The sequence below is a fragment of the Leucoraja erinacea genome, chromosome 2 (genome assembly GCF_028641065.1).
Source record: "Leucoraja erinacea ecotype New England chromosome 2, Leri_hhj_1, whole genome shotgun sequence".
NCBI lineage: Eukaryota > Metazoa > Chordata > Chondrichthyes > Rajiformes > Rajidae > Leucoraja > Leucoraja erinaceus.
This window is the reverse complement of record NC_073378.1, coordinates 72,410,022-72,436,170: the sequence shown is the minus strand read 5'-3', so window position 1 is coordinate 72,436,170 and position 26,149 is coordinate 72,410,022. Positions and strand designations below refer to the sequence as shown.

At 42.8% G+C, this 26,149-nt stretch overlaps 1 protein-coding gene across 3 annotated transcripts in view; it reads left to right on the top strand.

Moving 5' to 3' along the window:
• The window catches only part of drosha (drosha ribonuclease III), a 143,895-nt gene that overhangs the window by 34,416 nt on the left and 83,330 nt on the right, over positions 1-26,149 (top strand). For all 3 annotated transcript variants that reach the window (XM_055658349.1, XM_055658341.1, XM_055658358.1), the window contains 4 exons: positions 133-207; positions 1,898-2,067; positions 6,236-6,360; positions 23,921-24,020. In XM_055658349.1, coding sequence (XP_055514324.1) covers positions 133-207; positions 1,898-2,067; positions 6,236-6,360; positions 23,921-24,020 — 470 coding nt within the window. The remainder of the gene's footprint in view (positions 1-132; positions 208-1,897; positions 2,068-6,235; positions 6,361-23,920; positions 24,021-26,149) is intronic.

The window sequence follows — 26,149 nt, the reverse complement described above, 5'->3', positions numbered from 1 at the left end:
TTTAACACATTAACCAGACATTATGGTCACATTTTCAACATTCTAACCACTTTCTGGGGAACAATGTTTCTCCGGACTACTCTATTGGATTATGTAAGTGTTTTCATGCATGTAAATCTTGATGTTTCCTAGGTCCAGTATTTGAGAGTGGAGCTGCATCCTGCCCAAGATTTCATTTTCTCCCCCGTTTTGTACGATCAATTCCCGGTGAGTAATGCTGCTGTTGTGGTTAAGTTTTTCACATGGAATTTCCTGTGTGTGATGTGATACAAAAAGCAACCAATGACACCATTAACCTCAAAGCAAAACTACCTAGTATTGAGAAACAAAAAGTGTTGGCGTAACTCGGCGCGTCAGGCAGCATCGCTGGAGAACATGGATTGGTGAGGTTTCGAGTTGGCCCTTTTTCAGACTCTAGCACTTTGTCTTATTTCAACAACCTAGTCTGTGTTGCTTTTTATTCAAACAACAGTTACATCAGTCTGAAGAAGGGTCTCGACCCGAAACACTGGAGTTAATTATAAAAGATGAAATAGCCGCACATTTGGATAGCAGTAACAGGATCGTTCCGAGTCTACGAAGGAGAAATCATGCTTGACTAATCTTCTGGAATTTTTTGAGGATGTAACTAGGAAAAAGGACAAGGGAGAGCCAGTGAATGTAGTGCATCTGGTCTTTCAGAAAGCATTTGATAAGGTCCCGCATAGCAGATTAGTGGGCAAAATTAGGGCACATGGCATTGGGGGTAGAGTGCTGACGGATAGAAAATTGGTTGGCAGACAGGAAACAAAGAGTAGGGATTAACTGATCCTTTTCAGAATGGCAGGCAGTGACTAGTGGGGTACCGCAAGGCTCGGAGCTGGGACTGCACCTATTTACAATATACATCAATGATTTGGATGAAGGGATTCAATGCCACATTAGCAAATTTGAAGATGACACAAAGTTGGGTGGCAATGTGAACTGTGAGGAGGATGCTATGAGAATGCAAGGTGACTTGGACAGGTTGGGGGGTGGGTAGAAGCATGGCAGGTTAAGTTTAATGTGGATAAATGTGAGGTTATCCACTTTGGTATCAAAAACAGGAAGGCAGATTACTATCTAAATTTTGTCAAGTTGGGAAAAGGGGAAGTACAACGGTATCTGGGGGGTCCTTGGTCATCAGTCTATGAAAGTAAACATGCAGGTACAGCATGCAGTGAAGAAAGCAAATGGCATGTTGGCCTTTATAACAAGAGGAGACAAGTATAGGAGCAAAGAGGTTCTTCTGCAGTTGTACGGGGCCCTAGTGAGACCATACCTGGAGTATTGTCTGCAGTTTTGGTCCTCTAATTTGAGGAAGGACATTCTTGCTATTGAGGGAGTGCAGCGTAGGTTTACAAGGTTAATCCCGGGATGGCGGGACTGTCATATGCTGAGAGAATGGAGCAGCTGGGCTTGTACACTCTGGAGTTTAGAAGGATGAGAGGGGATCTTATTGAAACATATAAGATTGTTAAGGGTTTGGACATACTAGAGACAGGCAAAATGTTCCCGATGTTGGAGAAGTCTAGAACTAGGGGCCACAGTTTAAGAATAAGGGGAAAGCCATTTAGAACGGAGACGCGGAAATACTTTTCTCACAGAGAGTTGTGAGTCTGTGGAATTCCCTGTGGAGGCCACTTCTCTGGATACTTTCAAGAGTGGTAGATAGGGCTCTTAAAGATAGCGGGGTCAGGGGGATATGGGGAGAAGGCAGGAACGGGGCACTGATTGAGGATGATCAGCCATGATCACATTGAATGGCGGTGCTGGCTCGAAGGGCCGAATGGTCTGCTCCTGCACCTATTGTCTGTTGTCTATTGTCACTCCTATCATGGTCACTTCATGTGTGTCTGTTCTGCTTTGTTGTCTTCAGATAGTGGGAAAGAAGTACTGTCCATGCATCAGGTGTTGCTTTACCTGCTGCACAGCAACAAACCTCTTGTTCCCGAGGAGGAGATTGCCAATATGCTGCAGTGGGAGGAGTTGGAATGGCAGAAGTACGCCGAAGAGTGCAAAGGCATGATCGTGACCTACCCTGGCATGGTAAGTGAAGGTGGAAGTAGAAACTAGCCTAAACGCAATGTGCTCTTTGTGGAAAGAAGTATTATGGCAGCAATGTCCTTATAAAGACATCAGATATGATCTCAACAGCAGCAAAGGTTTTACAACAATAAAAACGAACAATCTTCCTTGCCAAAAGCATCTTCAGTGTATAAACTGGTCCAAGCTGCGTCGTGTGCACTACCAAGGAAAATTATGTTCAGCTTCATTTGGGAGATATTAGGGCTGATTATCACGATCTTGGTCCAAAAGCAACTTTGAGGCAAATCATTGTGTTGCAAAGGGAGGTAGACCACAAAAAGGGTTTAGGGAGAGACTTCCAGAGCTCGGGCAGCTGAATGTATACCCGTCGACATTGGAACGCTTGTATTTGGGGATGTGTAAATTTAAAAGCAGCAAGTTCTCACCAAAGTTATCATCGCCCTTGGATCCCGACCCAAAATGTCGTCAGTTCATTTCTCTCCACAGATGCAGCCTGACGTGCTGAATTCCTCCAACACTTGTTCGGTGTGGGCCAAGACACGCAGGGTAAATTTCATCTTCTGACTCGTGTCAGGAGTTACGGGGAGGTCAGGAGAATGGGGTTGAAAGGAAGAAAGTAGACTTGATGGGCCAAATGGCCTAATTCTGCTCCTATCACATGAATTTATGAAATGATGAATCTGAGATGCTTTTCATCAACATTACTTCTTCAGGAAGATGGCACTGCCAAATGCTCTAGCATTCCATCCACAGAGTGCACCAGAGTATCAGCCTGGAACTGTTCTGTACATTGTGCATGGGACTTCAATCAATAAGCTTTTGATTGAGAAGTGAGCGTGTCATCACCAAGCCAGTACTGCTGCTAAGAAGACAGGATGGAGAGCTGCAGACTGATGCTCATGGATTGCCCAAATCAATTGTACCTTGTTCACCTCAAACAAAAATGCTTCCCTTTTGAGAAGAGTGGACGCAAAGCAGAGCATAATTACTAAATATTAATGTCCATTTCTTCAATCGTTGAAAGGATAATGGAACGTTAACATTTAGAGACCTGAAGTATGGAGTGTGAGAAATTTTACATTGTGTATTCAAAGCTATGCTTCAATCACAGCTGGAGAACTGTGCACCTTCGGCAATTTATGATTGCCCTGAAATGAATGCCACACTAATATTCCCAACTCTTATATGATGAAGAACGTTTACATAGACGGGTCCTTTATTTCTTGAAGGAATTGATTGTGTAAAATGAACTGGAAGTCAAAAGGTATGAAACAAGAGTTGGTCCATTTGGAAGAGAACATGGGAAATGCTTTTTATGTTGGAAGTGTGCACTGTCCCATAAAATGCTCCAGATGTCTCGTTTATTACTGAAGTTACATCTCAAATTGGCAGTTTCTATTTTACAAGTACACACGGAAATGGTTTAATTGGCTTTATTTTATAAATCTTCCCATTGTTCTTGCCTGACTATTTTCATGATACTTTGACTCAAATTACTTAATACATTTGGGAGTTATAGTTTCAGATGATATACAACAGCAACAATTGCAGTTATATGGTAAATTTACGTGGACATCCACAGGGGGTTATGAAATAAATGTATTGATTGTCAAGTCACCGCAGAAGTAATTTGAGGAAATAACTAAAAGATTTGTTAGGACGTGATTCCAAGGAGTGTCATTAAGCAGGAAAGTTACCGAATAGTGAAAGGATAGAGTTGACGCGCAGGGGATGTTTCCACTCGTGGGTGAGTCTAGGACAAGAGGGTGTAGCCTCAGCTTTCAGAAGTAGAAAGATGGTCCTCCCTTTAAGCTCAATGGGTAACAATTCTAAATCGGTAGACTATGGTTTCAAGTCACAACCTAATGATTCAGAAGTGTTGAATCTTGGCAAAAAATAAAATCGAGGCTACCACTCCATTACAGTAGTGAGTGAGTGATTCACTGTTGAAGAATAACGGTCAAACTGCGATCCCACCAGCTCTCTCGGGTAGAGGAGTAAACTCTCGTGATGCCATTTCAAAGAATAGCAGCGGTGCTCCACTTGGTGTTCTGAACCAACACTTAATCCTTAAAAAAACCCATAGATTATCTGGTTATTAGCCTCAAAGGCACCATATGATTGCAAGTAATATATTCCTTCTTCACACACCTTTCTTCTCTTGCTCCCTTATTCCCCCTCTTCCTCCTTCCTGTATATTCTCTCCCAGTAAACCTCCTTGTTTCCACTTGCCAAGACCAACTTTTCAACCATGTACCAGAATGTTCATCCTGAAACCTCTCTGAATCTCAGTTATTATCATTCTCACACCATCACCTTTTCCTCAACTCGTGGGGGAGTCTGGGACCGTGGGGAAGCCTCAGAATAAAATGACTCGCCTTTAGGAAGGTGATGAGGAATTTCCTGAGCCAGAAGGTGGTGAATCTGTGGAATTGGAGAGGGTGGTGAAAATTGCCCAACGCATCACCGGTTCCACGCTCCCCTCCATTGAGTCTGTCCAAAGCAAGCGCTGTCTGCGGAGGGCGCTCAGCATCGCCAAGGACTGCGCTCACCCCAACCATGGACTGTTTACCCTCCTACCATCCGGGAGGCGCTACAGGTCTCTCCGTTGCCGAACCAGCAGGTCGAGGAACAGCTTCTTTCCGGCCGCTGTCAATCTACTAAACAACGTACCTCGGTGACTGCCAATCACCCCCCCCACGGACACTTATTATTTATTTTTTTAATTCAAAATCGTTTGCTATGTCGCTCTTCAAAGGAGATGCTAAATGCATTTCGTTGTCTCTGTACTGTACACTGACAATGACAATTAAAATTGAATCTGAATCTGAAAATTGAATCTGAATCTGAATTCATTGCCACAGACTGCTGTGAAGGCCGTCAATGGATATTTCTAAGGCAGAGATTGACAGATTCTTGATTTGCAACCTTGTCAGGGGTTACGGGGCGAAGGCAGGAGAATGGGGTTGAGAAGAAAATATAGATCAGCTATGATTGAATGGTGGAGTGGACTTGACGAGTCAAATACTTCTGCTTCTATGACATGAATTTATCAAAATGCGGTGGAGCAATTAACTTATTTGGAGCGATGAAGGTTCAGCATTGCCTGAGCTGAGAACCTTCTCAACTAACACAAAAGGTTAAAATTATAAGTGCTCCTGGATGATGAAACGGCTGGAACTGATAAAAGAGGCATGGAGGGATGTAAACCAAAATGACAATTTTTTGAAATAGTTACATTTTAATTGCCAACTAATGAAGATGAGTAATGTAAAGGGCGAAGAACGTAGCATCCAGGGAATGAGTTTAGGCAAGACAAGCAGTGTTTCAATGAAGGTACACAAAAAAGCTGGAGAAACTCAGCGGGTGCAGCAGCATCTATGGAGCGAAGGAAATAGGCAACGTTTCGGGCCAAAACCCTTCTTCTGACTGATCGGGGGCGGGGACAAGAAAGGAAAAAGGAGGAGGAGCTGGAAGGATGGGGGATGGGAGGAGACAGCAGGGGGACTGAGGAAGGGGAGGAGACAGCAAGGACTAACAAAATTGGGAGAATTCGATGTTCATGCTCCCAGGATGCAGACTCCCCAAACGGAATATGAGGTGCTGTTCCTCCAATTTCCGGTGCTGCTCACTGTGGCCATGGAGGAGACCCAGGACAGAGAGGTCGGAGACGGAGTGGGAGGGGGAGTTGAAGTGCTGGGCCACCGGGAGGTCAGCTTGGTTATTGCGGACCGAGCGGAGGTGTTCGACGAAACGATCGCCCAACCTCCGCTTGGTCTCACCGATATAGATCTGCTGACATCTAGAGCAGCGGATGCAATAGATGAGGTTGGAGGAGATGCAGGTAAACCTCTGTATTTCAGTGTTTCAATGACATGTGGAGGGACGGAACAGCGACTAGATAGTTGTGTCGTGGGATAACATGGATCACACAGGTTTCATGGGATTCGGTCCCAGATGAATCATCTGCTGAAGCATGTACTGCAGAGAAGAAAAATAACCTGGGTGTAACTCCTTGTTAGAGTTGACCAAATAATTTTCAGTGACAAATCATTTTAGGTCAGCTGTAAGATTGCTATGCAGCAGCATTTTCTGTTTTTTGTGTAAATGGTGTCTTGTTATTTACTAAATGTCTGTTTGAACTTGAATCTTTGGCCTCTCTTTGCAGAAACCCAGCTCAGTTCGCATTGACCAGTTGGACCGGGAGCAGTTTAATCCTGAAGTCATCACTTTTCCAATTATCGTGCACTTTGGGATTCGGCCTGCTCAGCTCAGCTACGCCGGGGACCCACAGTAAGTCGACCACTGCTCAATTCAACACTGCGTGCTGGAAATACGCAATAAAACAAGGCTGGGCAGCAGCGTTAGGGAAAATAACATCTTTAAAAAGTAAATTCTGATATGAAGTTTCAATATTTTATCCTCTAGAAACATGGTAAAAAATAGATTTTGATTGATTGAATTGATTGAAAGATATAGCATGAAAACAGGCCTTTCGGCCCACCACATTCACACTGATCATCGATCACCTGTTCATACTAGTTCTGTTATCCCACTTTTTTCATCCATGCTACACACTAGGTACAATTTTTAGAAGCCAATTAATCTACAAACCTGCACGTCTTTGGGATGTGGGAGTAAACTGGAGGAAATCCATATGGTCACGAGGAGAACGTGCATACTCCACACAGTCAACACCTAAGGTCGGGATCGAATCTGGATCTCTGGCGCTGTGAGACAGCAGCAATGTCTGCTGTGCCACTGTGCAATTCATGTTCCCACAATTACTTGCCTGGACTACACTTACAGCACATCCTAAACCTGCATCCTCTGCTACCAAGTATGCGTGTATTACGTACATGGAAATACCACGTCCTGCACATTCCATCTCGCGCAAATTCATTATCATGCTCCTTCACAGGATCTATATCAGGAAACTCTCTACCTAAGAGCATTCTGAAAGTACCTTCACCAGGTGGACTGCAGGGGTTCAAGAAAGCAGTTCCCTGCCATCACTGAACTGCAATTGGGAATTGGCATTAAATGCTGGCCATCCCAGCAATATTCAATAGGTGCAGGAGTAGGCCATTGGCCCTTCGAGCCAGCACCGCCATTCAATGTGATCATGGCTGATCAGAAGTCTCAGAAATGAATGAAAAGAAAATGTCTATTCCTGTCCTTTCAATTATCTATCCATTTGTCCATTAGTCCTTTCTCCTAATTTATGTTATTAGAATGACTGTACATTAACGAGCACTAATCATTCTTCACATGATTCCCTTTATCGTGTACCTGTGGGTGGCAGGGCCGGATTTAGATGAAGAGCTGTTCCACATGTGAGGCCACCTCCGCGTTGGTGTTCAGCGCTGGCGGCGAGGCAGCCATGGCGGCCAAATCTCCCACAATTCAAAGCGAGGGAGAAAGTGCCCAGCGTCGACCAGTTGCAGTGTAGAATAATTAAGATTAAAATTCACATATACTGGTTAATGCTAAATGCTGAAACTTTCATGGGGTGCTTATTTATGCATTCTCCAACATGGGTGGCACGGTTGCGCAGCAGTAGAGTTGCTGCCTTACAGCGCCAGAGATCTGGGTTTGATCCTGTGTCTGGGTGCTGTCTGTATGGAGTATGTACGTTCTCCCCGTGACCTCATGGGTTTTTTTCAAGGTGCTCTGGTTTCTTCCCACACTGCAAAGACATATTGGTTTGTAGATTAATTGGTTTTGGTACATGCACCAAAAAATTATCAGATTGGTAAAATGTCCCTGGTGTGTAGGATAATGCAGAGATCGCTGGTCGGCGTAGACTCGGTGGGCTGTGGGCTTGTTTCTGCATTGTATCTTTAAACTAAACTAAACTAAACTTCTGGTTCCATTGATTTCAGTATTACAAGATGTCAGAGGTGCTTAGAGCTGGCAGCCAAATTATTTTGTATTAGTGAGTAAAGAGACATTTCTCTCTCATTAAGTGGTTTTGTGACACCACACATGCACTATTTTTTAAGCTGATACATTAATGAAGGGCTCCCACTATTTAAGGACATCTCTGGTAAGCTCAACAGTAGTCAAGGGACAATTTACATTTATAACGAACCAATTAACCTACAAAACCTGTACGTCTTTGGAGTGTGGGAGGAAACCAAAGATTTTGAAGAAAACCCACGCGGTCACGGGGAGAACAAACTCCGTAAAGATAGCACCCGTAGTTGAGATCGAACCCGCGTCTCTGGCACAGAAAACCCTGTATCTAGTCTTCTGTTGGAATATAATTTCTCAAACATATAATAGGTTCCTGTTTGCATGGAGTTGGGAAATAGTCGGGAAAAATGTTCCCGATTTTGGGGGAGTCACGGTTTAAGAGTAAGGGGTAGGCCATTTAAGACTGAGATGAGGGGAAAATAGTTTTCATCCAGAGAGTTGTGAACCTGGAATTCACTGCCACAGAAGGCAGTGGAGGCCAATTCACTGGATATTTTCAAGAGAGTTAGATTTAGCTGTTATGGTTAAAGGAAACAAGGGATATGGGGAAAAAGCAGGAATGGGGTACTGATTTTAGATGATCAGCCATGATCATATTGAATGGCAGTGCTGGTTCAAATGGACTACTCCTGCACCTATTTTTCTTTATTTCTAAATAGCAAGAAATCTCTTAAATCAGTGATTTCAAGTGTAATTAACTGGCGCCTGCTGAAGTTGTTCTGGAGGATATTGGAAGCTTCGGTGGATATGGGGTTCTCCACTTTTGCATTAGTTCAGCAACTTCTTAGAAGATCAGGAATTAACTCTGCAACCTTCAATACACTAGAAGAGAATTTGATGACGAAGCTAGGATATATTGTAAGCATTCGGAAGAGGAAAGATGGTGCTCCCTTTAAGCTCAATGTGTAACTATTCTGAATCAGTAGGTTGCGGTTTCAAGTCACAACCTACTGATGCAGAAGTGTTGGATCTTGGCAAAAAATAAAATCAAGGCTTCCACTCCTTTACAGCACTGAGTGAATTCACTGTTGAAGATCGTGTCTAAGATTGACGGTCATACTGGGACCCCACCTGCTCTCTCTGGTGGAGGTGTAAACACGCTTGTGGCACCATTTCACAGAAGAGCAGTGGCATTCCATTTGGTATCCTGAACAACATTGAATCCTAAAACAACAACTAAACATAGATTATCTGGTTATTAGCCTCAAATGCAAGTATTATATACCTCCCTTGCACACCTTTCTTCTCTTGCTCCCTTATTCCCTCTCTTCCTGTATTTTGTCTCACAGTAAAACTCTTTGTTGCCACTTGCCAAGACCAACTTTTAAGCCATGTCCCAGAATATTCACCTCTGAATCTCAGTTATCATTCTCTCACCATCACTCTTTTCTCAACTTGTTCTCATTCCTCCACAGAGCAGCTGTTTTACCCTTTCCTTTATTAAACCAATGTCACTAAAGTATTCACCACTATTTTATTCCCCAAACCATTGCATTTCAGCATCACAACTAAGTAACAAAACTAACACAAATGCTTTTATAAAATGAGTGCATGTATTTTTGTATTCCATGCTCAATATACTTTCAATATGTCCTGCAGGTGTAATATTTCTCTTCCACACAGTTTCCTTTATTTAGCATTGTTTGTGCAAAATAGCCTTCCACCTTGCACCCTCCTTTAACATAACATGAAATTGCTTGTGCATGTACCCTTACTTGCACTGCTGCAATTAACCATTCTGCAATTAACCATGCAAAAGCTCCAGATCTGGCAACACCTCTCTTTGCAAATCTTATCTTTGTTTTCAAATCCTTCCATGGCTTTGCAACTATATAATTCCATAGTCTCCTCCAGCCCCATAGCCCTGTTAAGATCTTGGTGCTCTTCCAGGTGCAGTATCTTCCCATTTTAATCATTCTCACATTGGCGGTTCTGCTCTCAGCAGGCTCGGTGCTAAACTTTGGCAAATCCTCCCTAAATCTCTCTCACTCTCCATTTAGAACTAAAATATTGTGCGCAAGAATTAACAATGTAGATTCAGTTAAATCATATATTTTTGAGCAAAATAGTTTATTTAACTAAATAAAACACCAAAGGGCTGAACAAATCATTTGTTTATGTTTTTTATTGCCTTGTTAGAATTGCAATAATACATTTTTGAAATGCTGTTTAAATGATTAATCATGCCTTCCAGCAGGGAAGTAATGCAAGCCACTTTATGGTGATACACAATAATTTTTCCTTGAGTATTTCCATTAAATGGAACACAAATTCTCCATTGGTTTAGATAATACACAGTTTGGATGAAGTTTAATTGGGCTTCGCATGTGCAAAAGGAATATTTTTATTGTGACTGTTAACATTCTTTCAAACGAGCCGCCTGGTATTTTTGCTCTCACCCAAAGATGGCAGCAGTGTCTCAGAAAGTACAAGGAACATCTTTATCTGGGGCAATTGGCACTGAAAATACTGGATGAATTCTGAATATTTAAATAAATTAAACCTATTTGAAATTCACAATGGTAATTTAGTGTGGTTTGAAATCCACAGCCTAATTTATCCACCCGCCCACCTCACCAATCAATTGTACTTCACCCTTGTCATCTACTTACATTTGTTATTTTCTGTAGTGTAAATAATCTTATTCCCACCTAATGACTTTCAAATTGTATTCAAAAACACGAGTTCCCTAGTAAAACTTAAAGCACTAATTTTGTTTTCTCATTAGTAATTGTTCACTTATTTGACAAATAAACTTGCTGTAAATAAAAAAGCTGGGTGACTGTGTTAGAATGTATTTTATCCTGTTTTCTGTAAGAGAAAAAAGTTTCAAACATCTAGTTCATGTTTGGAACTTTTAGTTCATTTGCTTGAAATTTACAAACTTTACAATGCCAAAAAAAACAGGTATATATTTGTAAAATTAGCACAAGGGATTTTACTGCAGTTTTGTCAAATAACACTTGATATCTAGCTACAAATGATTCGTTAAAATATATTTTAACAAAGGACGAGAGATTTTTGAGAGGTTTGGGGGGGAAAAAATAATTGGGTATGACCATAATTAGAACAGAGTTGTTCCACGAGTTGTTCGGCTGAAGAAAGTTGTGAGTTGGGAAAATCAAGAATGGATTTCAGTTGAAGTGACATTTTCAGTCTGAGACATTGACGTTCGCTGTGTTAACCTACCATTAAGGTTTCCAGTCAAATTTGCTGCTGCAACTCTCACAAAGGAAGAGGAGCTTTTATGGGAAATGATAGGTCCTTTGCTGTCTTTTTGCTTGTGTGCTAGAATCCATACTGGAAAAGAGAAATTCAATCAAACAAGTCAGTTTGTGACAAATAAAGTGAGCGAGCTATATTTAAGTGAAAATGGATAGCACAAATAATTCCGCTATAGCACAATAGTTGCAAGTAGTACTGCTCTAATGCAATAGTTGCATTAAGAAACTTAGTGTTATAGAATGTTGAGTTACAAAAGCTATTGTGTAAATGGGGAAAGAGAGTTAGCAGCTAGAAAATGTTGCAGTAATGGTTTTTTCCCCATAACATTTTCAAAACTAAAGGTCTTTTAATTGGAAAAAGTTTATTTTTGTTACAGTAAGCACAAAATGCTCAAGTGTGTGTGTTACCTTGCACCATTGCACAAGTGTCAGTGGAGCGATTACGTCGGTTTCAATGGCCATGTGCAGCAAAACTGATAGAGACAATGGTGTCTGACTACAGCAGGGAGGTTACATGGAAGCATTTTTTTCCCCAGACTTTTTTATTTGAAATACAGGTTTATCACTGATTTGTCCATTTTCAATGTAAATTTGAATTGATTCTTCAGTTCCTGATTGAAATCTCAATTACCATTTCAGCCTGTTTAATGCAAATAGTGTTCCCAATTTCATCTATAACATTATATCCAATTTGTGGTACAGAATTTGTGGTATGCAATACCTGATTTTGGTATTAAAATAATGGCATATTTCAATGAGTAGCAGGTTTTGAGGAAAGGGAGATGGGGAAGCATGATAGGGCAGATGGTTTGTACCCTTAGAGTGCAAACCTTGTGAGACTTCAATGACCAAATTGTATTCCTTACAAAAATGAGAGGCCAGAAACATATAAGGTGAGGGGCCTTGATCGGTGGATGCCCGCGGATCCAATGATCGGGGAAACTAGAACTAGGGGACTAGTTGCAGAATAAGGGGGGGCTCTTTTAAAACTGAGAGGAGGAAGAACTTCTTCACCCAGAGGGTGGTCTTTATGAGTTGAGTTGTAGAGCGACTAGGATGATTGGGGGAAATTCTACATCTAGAACAATGAGAGGCGATCTCATTGACTAAAATCGTAGGGCCTTGATCTTTGCAAAATTGGCCAGACCTTCTACCAGAGGGTGGTGAATTTATGAATTCACTGCCCCAGGGAGCAGTGGAAGCAGAAACTTTAAAAATATGTTAAGACTAAAATAGCATGTTTTTTAGCTGAAGGGGATAAAGATACGGGGAGCCGGGCAGGTATGGATATTTTTGTGGAGAGGAGTGTGTCTCCTGGAGAGTGTCATTCATTCAAGAAATTTCCCGGTTTCTTTTCCGAATTGGACCTGGGTTTTTATTGGTTTTTGCCTCTGGAGGAAGACTCATCCACATGGGGGGAGAGGGGTGTAGCAGGTATAAAGGGGAGGGTTAGTGTCTTGGACTCTGGTGTCTTGTGTCTACTGTTTTTGGTACGTGTGTCTGTTTAGTGTTCAGCCATGAGCGAATGGCGGTGCGGGCTCGACGGACCTGGTGGTCTACTCTCGCACCTACTTTCTATGTTCTATGTTTCTATCAAGGGCACAGACCTGGGGAAGGGAAGCCCAAGATGTCTTTTGAGTGTCTAAAATTGCCAGACCCTACCAGTCGTGTGACAGGATGGTCTGGGAGTGAATTGGAATATGGGGTTGGGTGAGAGGTAAATAAAGATGAGCCGGCTGTGTATATTTTTGTGAGAGGTGTAAGAGCATTCATTCAAGAACACTGATATTTGTCCTTCACATATTTGTATTGATTTGGCTGGAAAGACTCCTCCACATTGGATGGGCATGGTCGCAATGAGATCGCGCTTGATCTTGACGATGGGCTGAAGGGAGTTTGTACCGTGCTGGGTTTTCCCCAAGTCTAAAGATTTCTTCACGCTCCAAATTGCACAAGTAGTCTTTGGCTCATTGCAAAAATTGTAAATTGTGAGAGCACGTAGGAAACGTCACCCAAAATGCTGATTGAGATGCAGCCTGAGTTACTGAACCCCACTGAGTAACTCCAGCATTTTTGCATATCTTTGATTATAACACAGGGCAACTGCAGTTTCCGCGCCTACATATGTAAGACTTCAATTATGTGCATTCGCTGGAGATTTGGATTTTTGGATGGGAATTGTGGGCTTACCGCCCGTGCTGAATGGTATGGAAGTCTCAAAGATGTTCGTTGACTGCTGCACCTGAAATTCATAGATGCTGCAGGAGGCCATGTAGGAGGTATTCAGCTCCATGATCCTGTTCACCCTTTCTAGTCAATCTTGTGACCTCTGTCCCCACGCCACACTATCACCACCTCTAGCACATTCTCAGACCACTTACTTACGTATTGAAAATCTATCAATCTCATGCCTTTAAAATCTCAATTAACAACAATGACAGCCTTAACTTCAGAGAAAAATCTCTTTATCTGTAAACAGTCAGGGATAAAATCCTGCAATTCTTTAACCAAAGTAAGTCTGGAACCAGTGATGTGTGAACAAAATTGTTTTGATGCTCAACTCTCTCATGTAATTCCATTGTTTTAATGAATGGATAATGTTTAACAAAATATCAGGTTAATTAGTATTACAATTTGCAAATTATCCAATTTGAAGGAACAACAGAATGTTCAGAGTATAAGGATGATTAAACATTTGGAAGATTTGGTTCATTAAGGGCCTGTCCCACTTAGGCAAATTTTTAGGCGACTGCCGGTGACTAGGCTAGCAACACATGGTCGCTGGGGTGTCGCCTGTATGGTCGTAAGTAGTTTCCTCAGTCGCCCAAAGAGTCGTAGCGTTTTTCTGGTCGCCGCTGGATTTTGACATTTTCAAAACTTTTCTCCAGCATTCGCGTGTGTGGGTGGGAGTTGGTGGGGGAGAGAGACATAAGGCAGCCTGAAGAATGGGTCGCCTGTCCATTTCCCTCCGTAAATGCTGCCTGGCCCGCGGAGTTCCTCCAGTCATGCCTGTGTGAGAGGGAAGGAGGGAGAGAGAGAGAGGCACACACAAGGTGGATGTGAAATCTCACCTGCCTGTTTCAGTGACAGACACCCGCCGCCAGTAAATGAAGACACCCCCATCTGTCTCCCCCTCCTCTCCCTCGACTGCCCCACCTTTCCCTCCCAACTCCAGTCCCGTCCCGACCCCCTGGGAAACTGAAGGGAGCAACAATTAACTGCTGCCTTCCCGCTGAGTTAAAGACTTCCCGCGGTAGTAAGACAATGTTAGTTGCACCCAAGTTTAAATTTCCAACGTGTGTTTCAGAGTAAATCAAAATCTGTCTGAATCAGCAAGTTAGACAAAAAATGCTGGAGTAACTCAGCGGGCCAAGCAGCATCTCTGGAGAAAAGGAATAGATTCCATTTTTGGTCGGGACCCTTCTTCGGGATGATTGTAGGGGGGAACTGGAAGCAAGAAAAGACCGGGCCAAATCAGGGCTAACAACAGATGACCTCAGCAGGGTATTTTGAAGAGAGGTCCCGACCCGAAATGTCGCCTAACCCTTTCCTCCAGAGATGCTGCCTGACCCACTGAGTCACTCTAGCACTTTATGTCTATATTTGGTTCCCTGATAGGCCAATTGTTGGCTAGGGATAGTGTGATCCCAAGAGGGGACCATCGTTGCAAACCTTGGCCTGGTTAACCGACATTTACTGCATGGGGGGGGGGGGGGGGGGGGGGGGGGGGGTGTCAGCAGTAAAATTTAGCCAGGCTACTCAGGATACCAGGCAACTGAACATAGCAGCAAGGTAAGATTTTGATTAGTAGCAGCAGGGAAACGGGGACCTTTCAGTAAAGTCCCTTTTAAAGATTATAGTTATTTTTTTGAATCACATTAACATCTCATGAATAAGTTGATGTCCATATGCAGATTCAAATCTTTATTTTTTAAATTCAATCCCACAGAAGACAATTTTTACTCACCTTCTGTCCCCTCTGTCCAGGATACCGGGTTCACCATTCGCAGGAGTTCCCACGGTACACGCAAGAGTCAGTACGGATATCGCACTGGCCACTACGTGCATATAATGTTGCAATATTCAACCACAAGTGTACAAGTCACTCTTGGAGAAATTCAAGCTTGTTTGAATTTTCTCCCGAGTCACTAAGTTACACGAGTACCTGCCGTTAGCGCCACGGTGGTCCACGAATGCCGTACGGTTATCGCAAGAGGTTCCCACGATGTTCAACTTTGGTTAACTCTTGCGTCAAGTCGCCCCGTGAAAAAGGGGTTTAAACCTGGCAGGTTAAGGAATATTTGTAACCCGGCCTAATTTCATGGGATTTTGTGTTATAGTGGCCCCCTTGCATTGCAGATTAAAATGAATTTTGGTTTCAGACAAATGCATTATTATTATGTATTGCAATCATAAATTTAACGCATGTGGTATCATCTTTGATAAGTGGTGCTCGAAAGAATCTGGAACTCCCACTGTGCAGAGTAGGCGTACCTTGGTAGGTGAGGAATATTTTGATATAATTAGTCTCATTTTGCAGCTCCTTTTTCATTCAGTGGATGGTATCTGAATCTCTCTGTTCTCTCTCCCTCTGCCCCCTGACAAGCTGCCACTAATCATTGTGAATGGAGCTTGTATTTCTCAGTTTCCCATTTCCCTGCTGCTACTAATCAAAATCTTACCTTGCTGCTATGTTCAGTTGCCTGGTATCCTGAGTAGCCTGGCTAAATTTTACTGCTGACAACTTTCACTTGTCAACAGTGCTTAAATGCTTTGTACAAAGTCCCTTGCAACCTTTGAATCATAAGATCTTTGTGGCTTCCAGTCTAATTGCTTAGTGCAAACTCGGTGGTCTGACTGTGAAGCCAGTTTAAGCTCAAGGTATTTGATTCCTCTTCATGCAACTGCTGCAGATGTACTTTGCTTTCCTATTATCACGCTATAGAGATGTATAGCACGGATAAACTGACATTCCCAAACTTGTGTGGCTGTTCAGCACCAGCAATAATATCACAGCACACTGCTCTTGCAAACACTCTGATTTAACCATGTGCTGCCCTTTAGGGCGGCACAGTGGCCCAGTTGGTAGTGCTGCTGCCTTTCAGCACCAGAGACCCAGATTTGATCCTGTCCTTAGGTTCCCTCTGTGTTCAATTTGCATGTTTTCCTTGTGACCACATGGGTTTCATCCAGGTGCTCTGGTTTACTCCCACATCCCAAAGATGTGCTGGTTTGTAGATTAATTAACCTTTGTAAAATTGACCCTTGTGTAGGGAGTGTATGAAAGAATGGGATAACAGAACAAGTGCGAATGGGTAATTGATGGTCGGTGTGGACTCGTTGGGCCAAAGAGCCTTTTTTTATGCTAAGCTAAACTAACCAAAGTTAGGAACAAGGCTAGTCACAAAATGCTGGAGTAACTGCACAGGCAGTATCTCTGGAGAAGGAAAGGGTGACGTTTCGGATTGAGACCCCTTTTCAGACCCAAAACATCACCCTTACCTTCTGTCCAGAGATGTTGCCTGTCCCTCTGAGTTACTCCAGCATTTTGTGTCTATCTTTGGTAAACCAGCATCTGCAGTTCCTTCCTACACATTAGGAAGCAGGATAAGTGGGGGAATTAAGACGCCCAGAATTTGCAATTGGTGGTGAAATAACCATACTTGCGGCTGATCTTCAATGCATTTCTACCACAATGTAGTGATTTCTGTGGTAAGACCTTACCAGACGCTAATATGACTTGGCCATATTGAAGAAAGCACAGGGCATTGATTTGACTTGGGTCTTTAATTTTCTCTTGGAATATTAATTTAAAAAAAATACATGGCAGTTTGAAAAACATTTTTAAAGAAATATGAATTTTAAATTCACCTTTAGAAAATTTTATTTGAGGGATTTATAAAGTTCTATTTTTTAAACATGTGTATATTAGGACCAGCTTAGCAATAATTTGTACATCAAAATGGGCACTGACTTCAGATAATAAATCATAAGATATTTTGTAATTAAATTATACTTGGACAAGTGATTTTTCCCTTGTTCTTTCAACTTCCATTATAAACTGTGTGCGTGCAACTATCTCAATTGTTTCCGGCAATGCCACTAGTTTTGCTGTGATTTATAATGTAAAATACAGGTCATAACTTTTGAAAGAGTTTTCTTATTCATCGCATGTGTTAATTAAGTAAATGAAATTATTTCACTTTCTCACTGGTTTCAATTTTATATGAAGCACATGCTTCACTCTCAAGAAGGGTCTGAACGCAAGATGTTGTTTGTCCATTCCCTCCACAGATGCTGAGTTCCACCAGCACTTTGTTTTTTACTCAAGATTCCAGCATCTGTAATTTTTGTCTCCATTGGTGGCAACTTTTCACTTTGTCAACCTAACCTGCACTTGACTGGTTGATGCATTTACTCCTGCACCCTTGGTCAGATGATCTGTCGTATCGCCTTCTTTGCTATCTGATACCATACTCTTTGATTCTTTTGATATTCAGTAATCTATTGATCTGAACCTTTTCGAGACAAGTGGCATATTATAAATGAAACAGCAGCCTCTGTAACCACAGTCACATTCTGATCAACTAATACCAAGAAACCATTGTTTTTTCAGTCAATCGGATAGACTCCAGGTTCAGTCTCTGCGACGAACAAATGCATTGTTTTCCTGAGAAATAGTTATACTTTGACGCTGTTTGGTTGTAGCTAGTTTTCCTTCTTTTCCGGCAATCATTTAAATTCATAGTGAACATATAAACATTTTTCTGAATTAAGCCAGTTCCTTTACCCAAACTACCAAAGTATGAAAATCTTCCACTTACAAGTCCTCCCAAATGCTTGACTTTGTACATATATACATCGGCAGCAGCGTTTGGGAGACCAATGGGATGGATTTTCTGGCTGCTGTGGGGCTGCAGCCATTTTCCACCCGGTGGGAATTTGGTTTGTGGAGATTTCTAAATGTCTAGGTTTGACTATGCATTGCACTTAGTTGGCCCTTAACATAAACGTATTACCGGATGGCCACATTTCTGTCTTGCAAGACTGTTCCGGTTATGAACTGTCCTCAAGAATTGAGCCCTGTCTTAGCTCTGAGAGGATCTGTAATTGGAGAACACATTTGTTTATCCAGTATTTGAGTTAAATGGTGTTAGCTTGTCCACAAAGCTACAAGGGTAATTTTTAGCTGTGAACCCGAAATGCGTTAATGAAAAAACAATAATTTTAGATGCTGGTCTGCTCATGTGTTCCCATCTGTGCAGTACAAGAAATATCTTGTGTTTCAACGGTTCTTTTGCATTTGTGTTTGAGTTTTTCCAAAGTCTCGAAGTGTTTTGCAATGCAGCAGTACTGAAATGAAGGACACAAAGGGACAAAATGTGCAGGAAAGAACTGCAGATGCTGGTTTAAATCAAAGATAGACATAAAATGGTGGAGTAACTCAGCAGGACAGGCAGCATCTGTGGAGAAAAGGAATGGGTGACGTTTCTGGTCCAACTCTTCTTTCGACTGATGTCAGGGGAATTGGCGGACCAGAGATAAAATGTAGTCGGATATAGTAAGACTGGTCGGAGAACTAGGGAGGGGATGGAGCGAGAGAGAAAGCAAGGGTTACTTGAAGTTAGAGAAGTCAATGTTCATACCGCTGGGGTGTGATTTGCCCAAGCCAAATATGAGGTGCAGTTCCTCCAACTTGCGCTGGGCCTCACGCTTACAATGGACTTCCGTAGGTTCAGCAATTGCTCGGCAATTGTTTCGCTGCACACCTCTACTCCTCCCAAACCAATCTGATCTCCGGGCTGCTCAACACTTTAACTCCCCCTCCCATTCCCACATTGACCTATCTGTCCTGAGCCTACTCCATTGTCAGAGTGAGGCCCAGCTCAAATTGGAGGAATAACACCTCATATTTCGCTTGGGTAGCTTGCACCCCAGCGGTATGAACATTGACTTCTCTAACTTCAAATAGCCCTTGCTTTCCCCCTCTCTCTATCCCCTTCCCAGTTTGTTTGAACAGTCTTACTCTCTCCCACTACATTTTATCTCTGTACCGCCTATTTCCCTGACATCAGTCTGAAGAAGGGTCTCGACCCGAAACGTCACCCATTCCTTCTCTCCAGAGATGCTGCCAACATCCTCATAAATCGCCCTGGATCCTCTCCAGAGCAATTGCACCCTTTCTACAATGTGTCATAGTCTTACAGCATAGAGACAGGCTCTTCATCCCAACTTGTCCATGTAGATCAGCTGGGGTCCGCGGGAGGTGAATGTCAGTGACCCAGAGGGTCGGGCAACGGAGCCGAGCCTTATCCGCGCGGCTCCAGAGGCGGCACCGACGCCTCCACTCACCCGGTCCGCTCCTGGCTCTGGGCCGGGGTTAAAACTCCATGAGGTGTGCACAGAGCGGCCGACGGACACAGAGCCGCTGGAGGTGAGGGTGGGAAATGTGAGCGGTGCCACTGGGGTCGGTGCTGGGACCACCGCAGTGTCTCACTTTTAGACTCTAAATTATATCCTTTTTTACCCAAATCATTCCGTGGATCGTTAGTTTGACAGCCCTGCTTTAAACCAATGCCCTCAAGTTCTTGAATCACAATTCCCGGGAAAAAGACTATGCATTCACCTTATATATTCCCCTCATGATTTTTACTCACCTCTAAAACTATTTTTGCTTTAATTTGAATTTCCAGCAGCTGAGTGTCAAATGGAATCACTAGCACTGCAGAATTTGCCATTTTAAATAGTGTGCGATGGGTTTAAGCCAATCAAATTGTTCGTTATTTACGGGCAAGCGGCTGACAGAAAGTTATTCTCATTGGTGAGTGTGGAGGAGTGTGGAAGCCTTGGGCAAATTGAATTTTTCGTGGCTTTCTTAATTAAAAAAAATAAAATAATTGAGCTTGAGAATACTGTGATCAGCGTGAGAGCGTGAGAATCGAGTGAAATGCGTGATTCTCATGCTCGATGCGTGAGAGTTGGCAGCCCTGCGACTACTTTGGTTTAAGTGCGTAGTATAAATAAAGTAATCTATACCGTAATTCATGTAAAGTTCCAACTTCTGGAAAGAGGGTCAGAGTAATATATCCACAAAATGCTCCCTACTGATAACTGAATGTGTCCTACAAAAAAAAAAGGCTTGCATTAAATTCCCTGCGGATTTTGTTTTCAATGCTTGCTTTTAGATTTGAACTAGATATGGAGGTGAAACCGAATTTGTAGGTCATTAGTGGCGCTCTGCTATTGTCAATGTAATCTTGTTGCGGCTCCTATGCTATTATGGAAATTGTGAGACCCCCTCACTGGAATACTTCTATGCAACTCGCCTGAAGGTTGATTGAAGGTACAATTATAGGTGAAAAGTATACCTGGAATTTGGAAGAATGAATCTGATTGTAGCTTCAGGGTATTGCAGTTTCAAAAGCTGTAAGAAGTTATGGTGCGTAAAGCATAGCATATGAAGAATGATGATCAAGGTAGTAAACCCAGCATGAAGCTCGGGGTCTGCCAGACAGAAGAAATTGCCAGATGAACAGAGGGAAAAAAATTAAGTGCTCAAACTCTTAAAAAGTGTAACAGCCCCACCAACTTGTGCATGTCCTTGGCGTGCTACTGCTCAAAATAGATAAGTAATCAGGGTGACATTGGGAGCCTTGAGATTGTTCCTTGGGAGCCCAGCCTGCATAAACAATGGATAGTGGATTTCACCTCACAAGGAAAAGATCCACCAGGCATCTCCTGTCCCAACTGTGGATCCCAAGTTGGCCTCAGCTACGTCGAAACCCGCCGCAATGCAATGGACACAAATCATCCTCAACCCCAAGGGACTGCTTATGTCAATAAAGCAACAAGGGAGAAACTGGAAACATTAATGCTTTACTGGTGTAACAGCCCCATACCGACTCAGAGTAGAACTGTTCAGGTTGAAATTCACTAGATGCTTGTCTTTTATTTTATAGTTACTAATTTTATAGCATTGCTTAAACAAAAACACTACCCACACTACCCTGTGTAAGGAAGAGCGTAGTTGTTTTTAGTAGGTGACTAAGCATTTACAGTTTTATATAGTAATTCCGATCGTCTTGGAATGTCAGCAGTATTTTTCTTGTAAAGGTGGAGGGATTTTGAAGTTGGGTTACGGAAACAATTTTCCACTTTGAGCGTTTTCCATATTGGATGCAGTAAGGGTCTGGATTTGAGCTACAATTCCAGAAATGTGTATGTCAGCCGGTTCTGTTTGCATCAGTCAATGTAAGGGCTGTTGAAGCTTCTCCCACCTTTTTGATCTGTTTCCTGCTGAATTGTCGACTTATTGCTTGTGTGCTTTTTAAATGCGATGAGAATTGGAGAGACCATTCTCAGGCCTTTTTCCTTCATGTGATTTGTTGGTCAGGTCAGCATTTAGTGCCAATATCTAGTCGGTCTCATGAGCTGCTTCCTGACACAACCTGTACTTTATGATTGTTGTATTTGTCGCAACATATCAATGCCGTGGTTTATTCCCCATTCAAGTCTTCTGCCATCTTTATTTTTTTTGTTGGTTCTTCAGTAAAACCAGTATAGTGATACTGAAGAGCCAATATAACTGCCCATGGTTTATCTCTTTCCCACAAGTAGAAACAATGTTGGTGATATATGACTGACTGCTGAACATGGCACATCATGATACCCTGATGTTGGTGTATTCCTGAATTCAATGCGATTGACTTCATGATCTCTGTGAATCTTTGCCTTCTCTTATTAAACCACTTTATTATGTTAAACTCAATTTAGTAAACCTGCAACCTTATCTTTTGAAGGAAAAAGAGGGCTCGGGTTTCTTCTTTCCTGTCCAGTGTCACGTCATAAGGAATAGGAGTAGAATTAGGCCATTCGGCCCATCAAGGCTACTGTGCCATTCAATCATGGCTGATCTAGCTCTCCCTCCTAACCCCATTCTCCTACCTTCTCCCCGTAACTTATGACACCCGTACTAATCATGAATCTATCTATCTCTGCCTTAAACATATTCACTGACTTGGCCTCCACAATCTTCTGTGGCAAAGAATTCCACAGATTCACCACCCTCTGACTAAAGAACATCACTATCATTGACCGCTTTTGGTGGCAGCCTTCACTGGGTCCGTTAGAAACGGGTGCTCAGGATCCACCTGGACTGTGATTATAGAAACATAGAAACATAGAATTTAGGTGCAGGAGTAGGCCATTCGGCCCTTCAAGCCTGCACCGCCATTCAATATGATCATGGCTGATCATCCAACTCAGTATCCCGTACCTGCTTTCTCTCCATACCCTCTGATCCCCTTAGCCACAAGGGCCACATCTAACTCCCTCTTAAATATAGCCAATGAAGTGGCCTCAACTACCCTCTGTGGCAGAGAGTTCCAGAGATTCACCACTCTCTGTGTGAAAAAAGTTTTTCTCATCTCGGTTTTAAAGGATTTCCCCCATATCCTTAAGCTGTGACCCCTTGTCCTGGATTTCCCCAACATCGGGAACAATCTTCCTGCATCTAGCCTGTCCAATTCCTTAAGAATTTTGTAAATTTCTATAAGATCCCCTCTCAATCTCCTAAATTCTAGAGAGTATAAACCAAGTCTATCCAGTCTTTCTTCATAAGACAGTCCTGACATCCCAGGAATCAGTCTGGTGAACCTTCTCTGCACTCCCTCTATGTCAATAATGTCCTTCCTCAGATTTGGAGAGCAAAACTGTACGCAATACTCCAGGTGTGGTCTCACCAAGACACTGTACAACTGCAGTAGAACCTCCCTGCTCCTATATTCAAATCCTTTTGCTATGAAAGCTAACATACCATTCGCTTTCTTCACTGCCTGCTGCACCTGCATGCCTACTTTCAATGACTGGTGTACCATGACACCCAGGTCTCGCTGCATCTCCCCCTTTCCCAATCGGCCACCATTTAGATAATAGCCTGCTTTCCTGTTTTTGCCACCAAAATGGATAACCTCACATTTATCCACATTATACAGCATCTGCCAAACATTTGCCCACTCAACCAGCCTATCCAAGTCACCTTGCAGTCTCCTAGCATCCTCCTCACAGCTAACACTGCCCCCCAGCTTAGTGTCATCCGCAAACGTGGAGATATTGCCTTCAATTCCCACATCCAGATCATTAATATATATTGTAAATAGCTGGGGTCCCAGCACTGAGCCTTGCGGTACCCCACTAGTCACTGCCTGCCATTGTGAAAAGGACCCGTTTACTCCTACTCTTTGCTTCCTGTTTGTCAGTCTTTGCTTCCTGTTTGCCTGAACTAGTTTGTCAATGACAGTGTTCAAAGCCTCCTACCTCTACAAATGAAGGTCGGTCGTATTGTTTGGTGCTGATTCAAGCCTTGCTCCTTGGACTTCCCCATTTCTCAGTTTATCAACAATCCAGACGCAGTATCTTCAGCACACAGTAAACACATCTGCTCCAGCTCTTACATTGGATACTCTGGCATCACCTTTCAGCCTGTGAAACAGTGTTATTAGTTTTATAGGTTCTATTTGCAGACTGCAAAATTATGATTTTTTAATTTGTGCCATCAGTTTGTACACTCAAAGTGAAGTTTATTTATGTTTATCAGATGGCATATGCTTTGCAGGATTGAATGCAAGTTAAAACATTTTTTTTTTCCTAAGGTACCAGAAGCTTTGGAAGAGTTACGTTAAATTGCGGCATCTGCTAGCAAATAGCCCAAAGGTCAAGCAAGCAGATAAGCAGAAGCTGGCTCAGCGAGAGGTGAGGAATGCTTTTCTCTCAATGATGTTTAACCTCACCAGAAGTCTGGCTTTAAATGCAGTAACAACAATACATGTTAGTGTTAAATGTTTATTGTACATATCACTTTTGTGATGCTTTATAAATGTGAGCAGTGTTGGGCCTCATCTCTGAGGAAGAATGAGCTAGCTTTGGAGAGGTTTACGTGATCCAAGGAATGATTGGGTTAACATATGATTAACCTTTGAAGGCACTGGGCTTGTAATCGCTGGAATTTAGAGGTAACTCACCGAATAGTGAAAGGCCTGCATAGAGTGAATGTGGAGAGGACGTTACCATTAGTGGGAGAGTCTAGGACTATAGCCTCAGGCTAAAGTAACATACCTTTAGAAAGAAGATGTGGAGACATTTCTTTAGTGAGAGGGTGGTGAATCTGTGGAATTGATTGCCACAGACAGGAGGCCAAGTCAATGGATATTTTTAAGGCGGAGATTGGCAGATTCTTGAATGGTAAGGGTGTCGGTGGTTATGGGGAGAAGGCAGGAGAATGAGGTTGAGAGGGAAAGATTGATCAGCCATGATTGAATGGTGGAGTAGACTTGATGGGCCGACTGACCTAAGTATGCTTTGAGAAATTATGAACTTATAATAGGATAATGTCAGAAGTTTGTTAAACAATGTTGAAAACCTGCGGTCAATAAGACAAGATTGTTGCGATTATAGATTTCCTCCCATGTTCTGACGATGATAATCCTCGGGTGGTCTGCACTTGTGTAGCTATGTTTTCCTAAGGCCTGTCAGAGTGTTGCTCAGTGAAGACTGAAGCTTTCCCCTATGTACCATTAATGCAGATAATCTTTCACTCTAATGCCTTTATAAGTTGATGCAAAGTAAAAGAGATGCTCACAGCACTAATTAAAACATAAAGTGCTGGAGCAACTCAGCGGGTCTGGCAGCATCTGTAAAGGGAATGGACAGATGGCATTTCAGGTTGGGACCCTTCAGACAGATCAATGGGGATGGAACAAAGCCTGGCAAATGATATGTTGATACAGGTGAAGGGGGTGGATTGACAGTGGCCAAAGCGACGAAGGCTAAAGATGAAAAGGGCACAAAAGAGTTGCAAAGAAGAGGAGAAGTGAAATGTAACGCTGAAGGGAAAGATGGAGACAGGGAAGAAGAAAGAGAGGATAAAGGGGGAAACACGGGGTGCTGGGTCGGGTCAGAGGGTACAAAAGAGGGGATTTCCACCCCTTTTCTACGCTGATCTGTCTGTCCTTGGCCCTCCACTGAGGGGTGAGGCCAAACACAAACTAGAGGAACATCACCACATATTCTGCTTGGGTCGTCTGCAAATCAATGGCGAGATCTTTTCAAATCTCAAATTTCATGTATGCGGCTATCACCTCCGCCCTTTCCCTCTCCTTCTGATCTACTCAGGTCCTCTTGCACACATCATTCATACCAGCATCTCACTCCCCCAGCCTCCCATCACCCAGTTCTTTCCCCATTCACACCATCTGCGCTTCATCCACACGCTCCTCCTGGCTCATGATATTCCCTCCCCGCAGTTCTTATCTGCCCACTGTTCCTCCCTTATTTGGTTCCACTCTTCTTTTCTTACGTATTCTATATCTGCAGCCTTTTGTTCAATCCACTTATCACCTCTCACATTTTCCACCCTTCCCACTCCCACCTGACCATCAATCCCTCTTCTCCCGGAACCACCTTGCATCCCCAACCCTCTCCCTACCTTCTTTGTACTCGCTTTCTCCCCATTACTCTTTCAGTTGAGTGAAAATGCTGGAGTACCTCAGCGGGTCAGGCAACATCCCTGGAGAACATGAATAGGTGACGTTTCTTTTCATCTGAAGAAGGGTCCTGACCCGAAATAACACCTCCAGGGATGCTCCCTGACCTGTTGAGTTAGTCCAGCATTTTGCGTCTCTCCTTGGATTTCTGGAGTGGCAGGTTTGTTCTGTGAGGGGGAAATTAAGCAGTACCTTGAAAAGGAAAAATGTATGAAGTGATTGAAACGCACAGAATTTGCTACTGAATTTGACAGGGCAGTTGGGTGTCAGATATTTTCTGTAGCTGAGTTGTTGAGAGCCAAGGATCAGACTCTCACAACAAGGTCAACAATTTAAGAT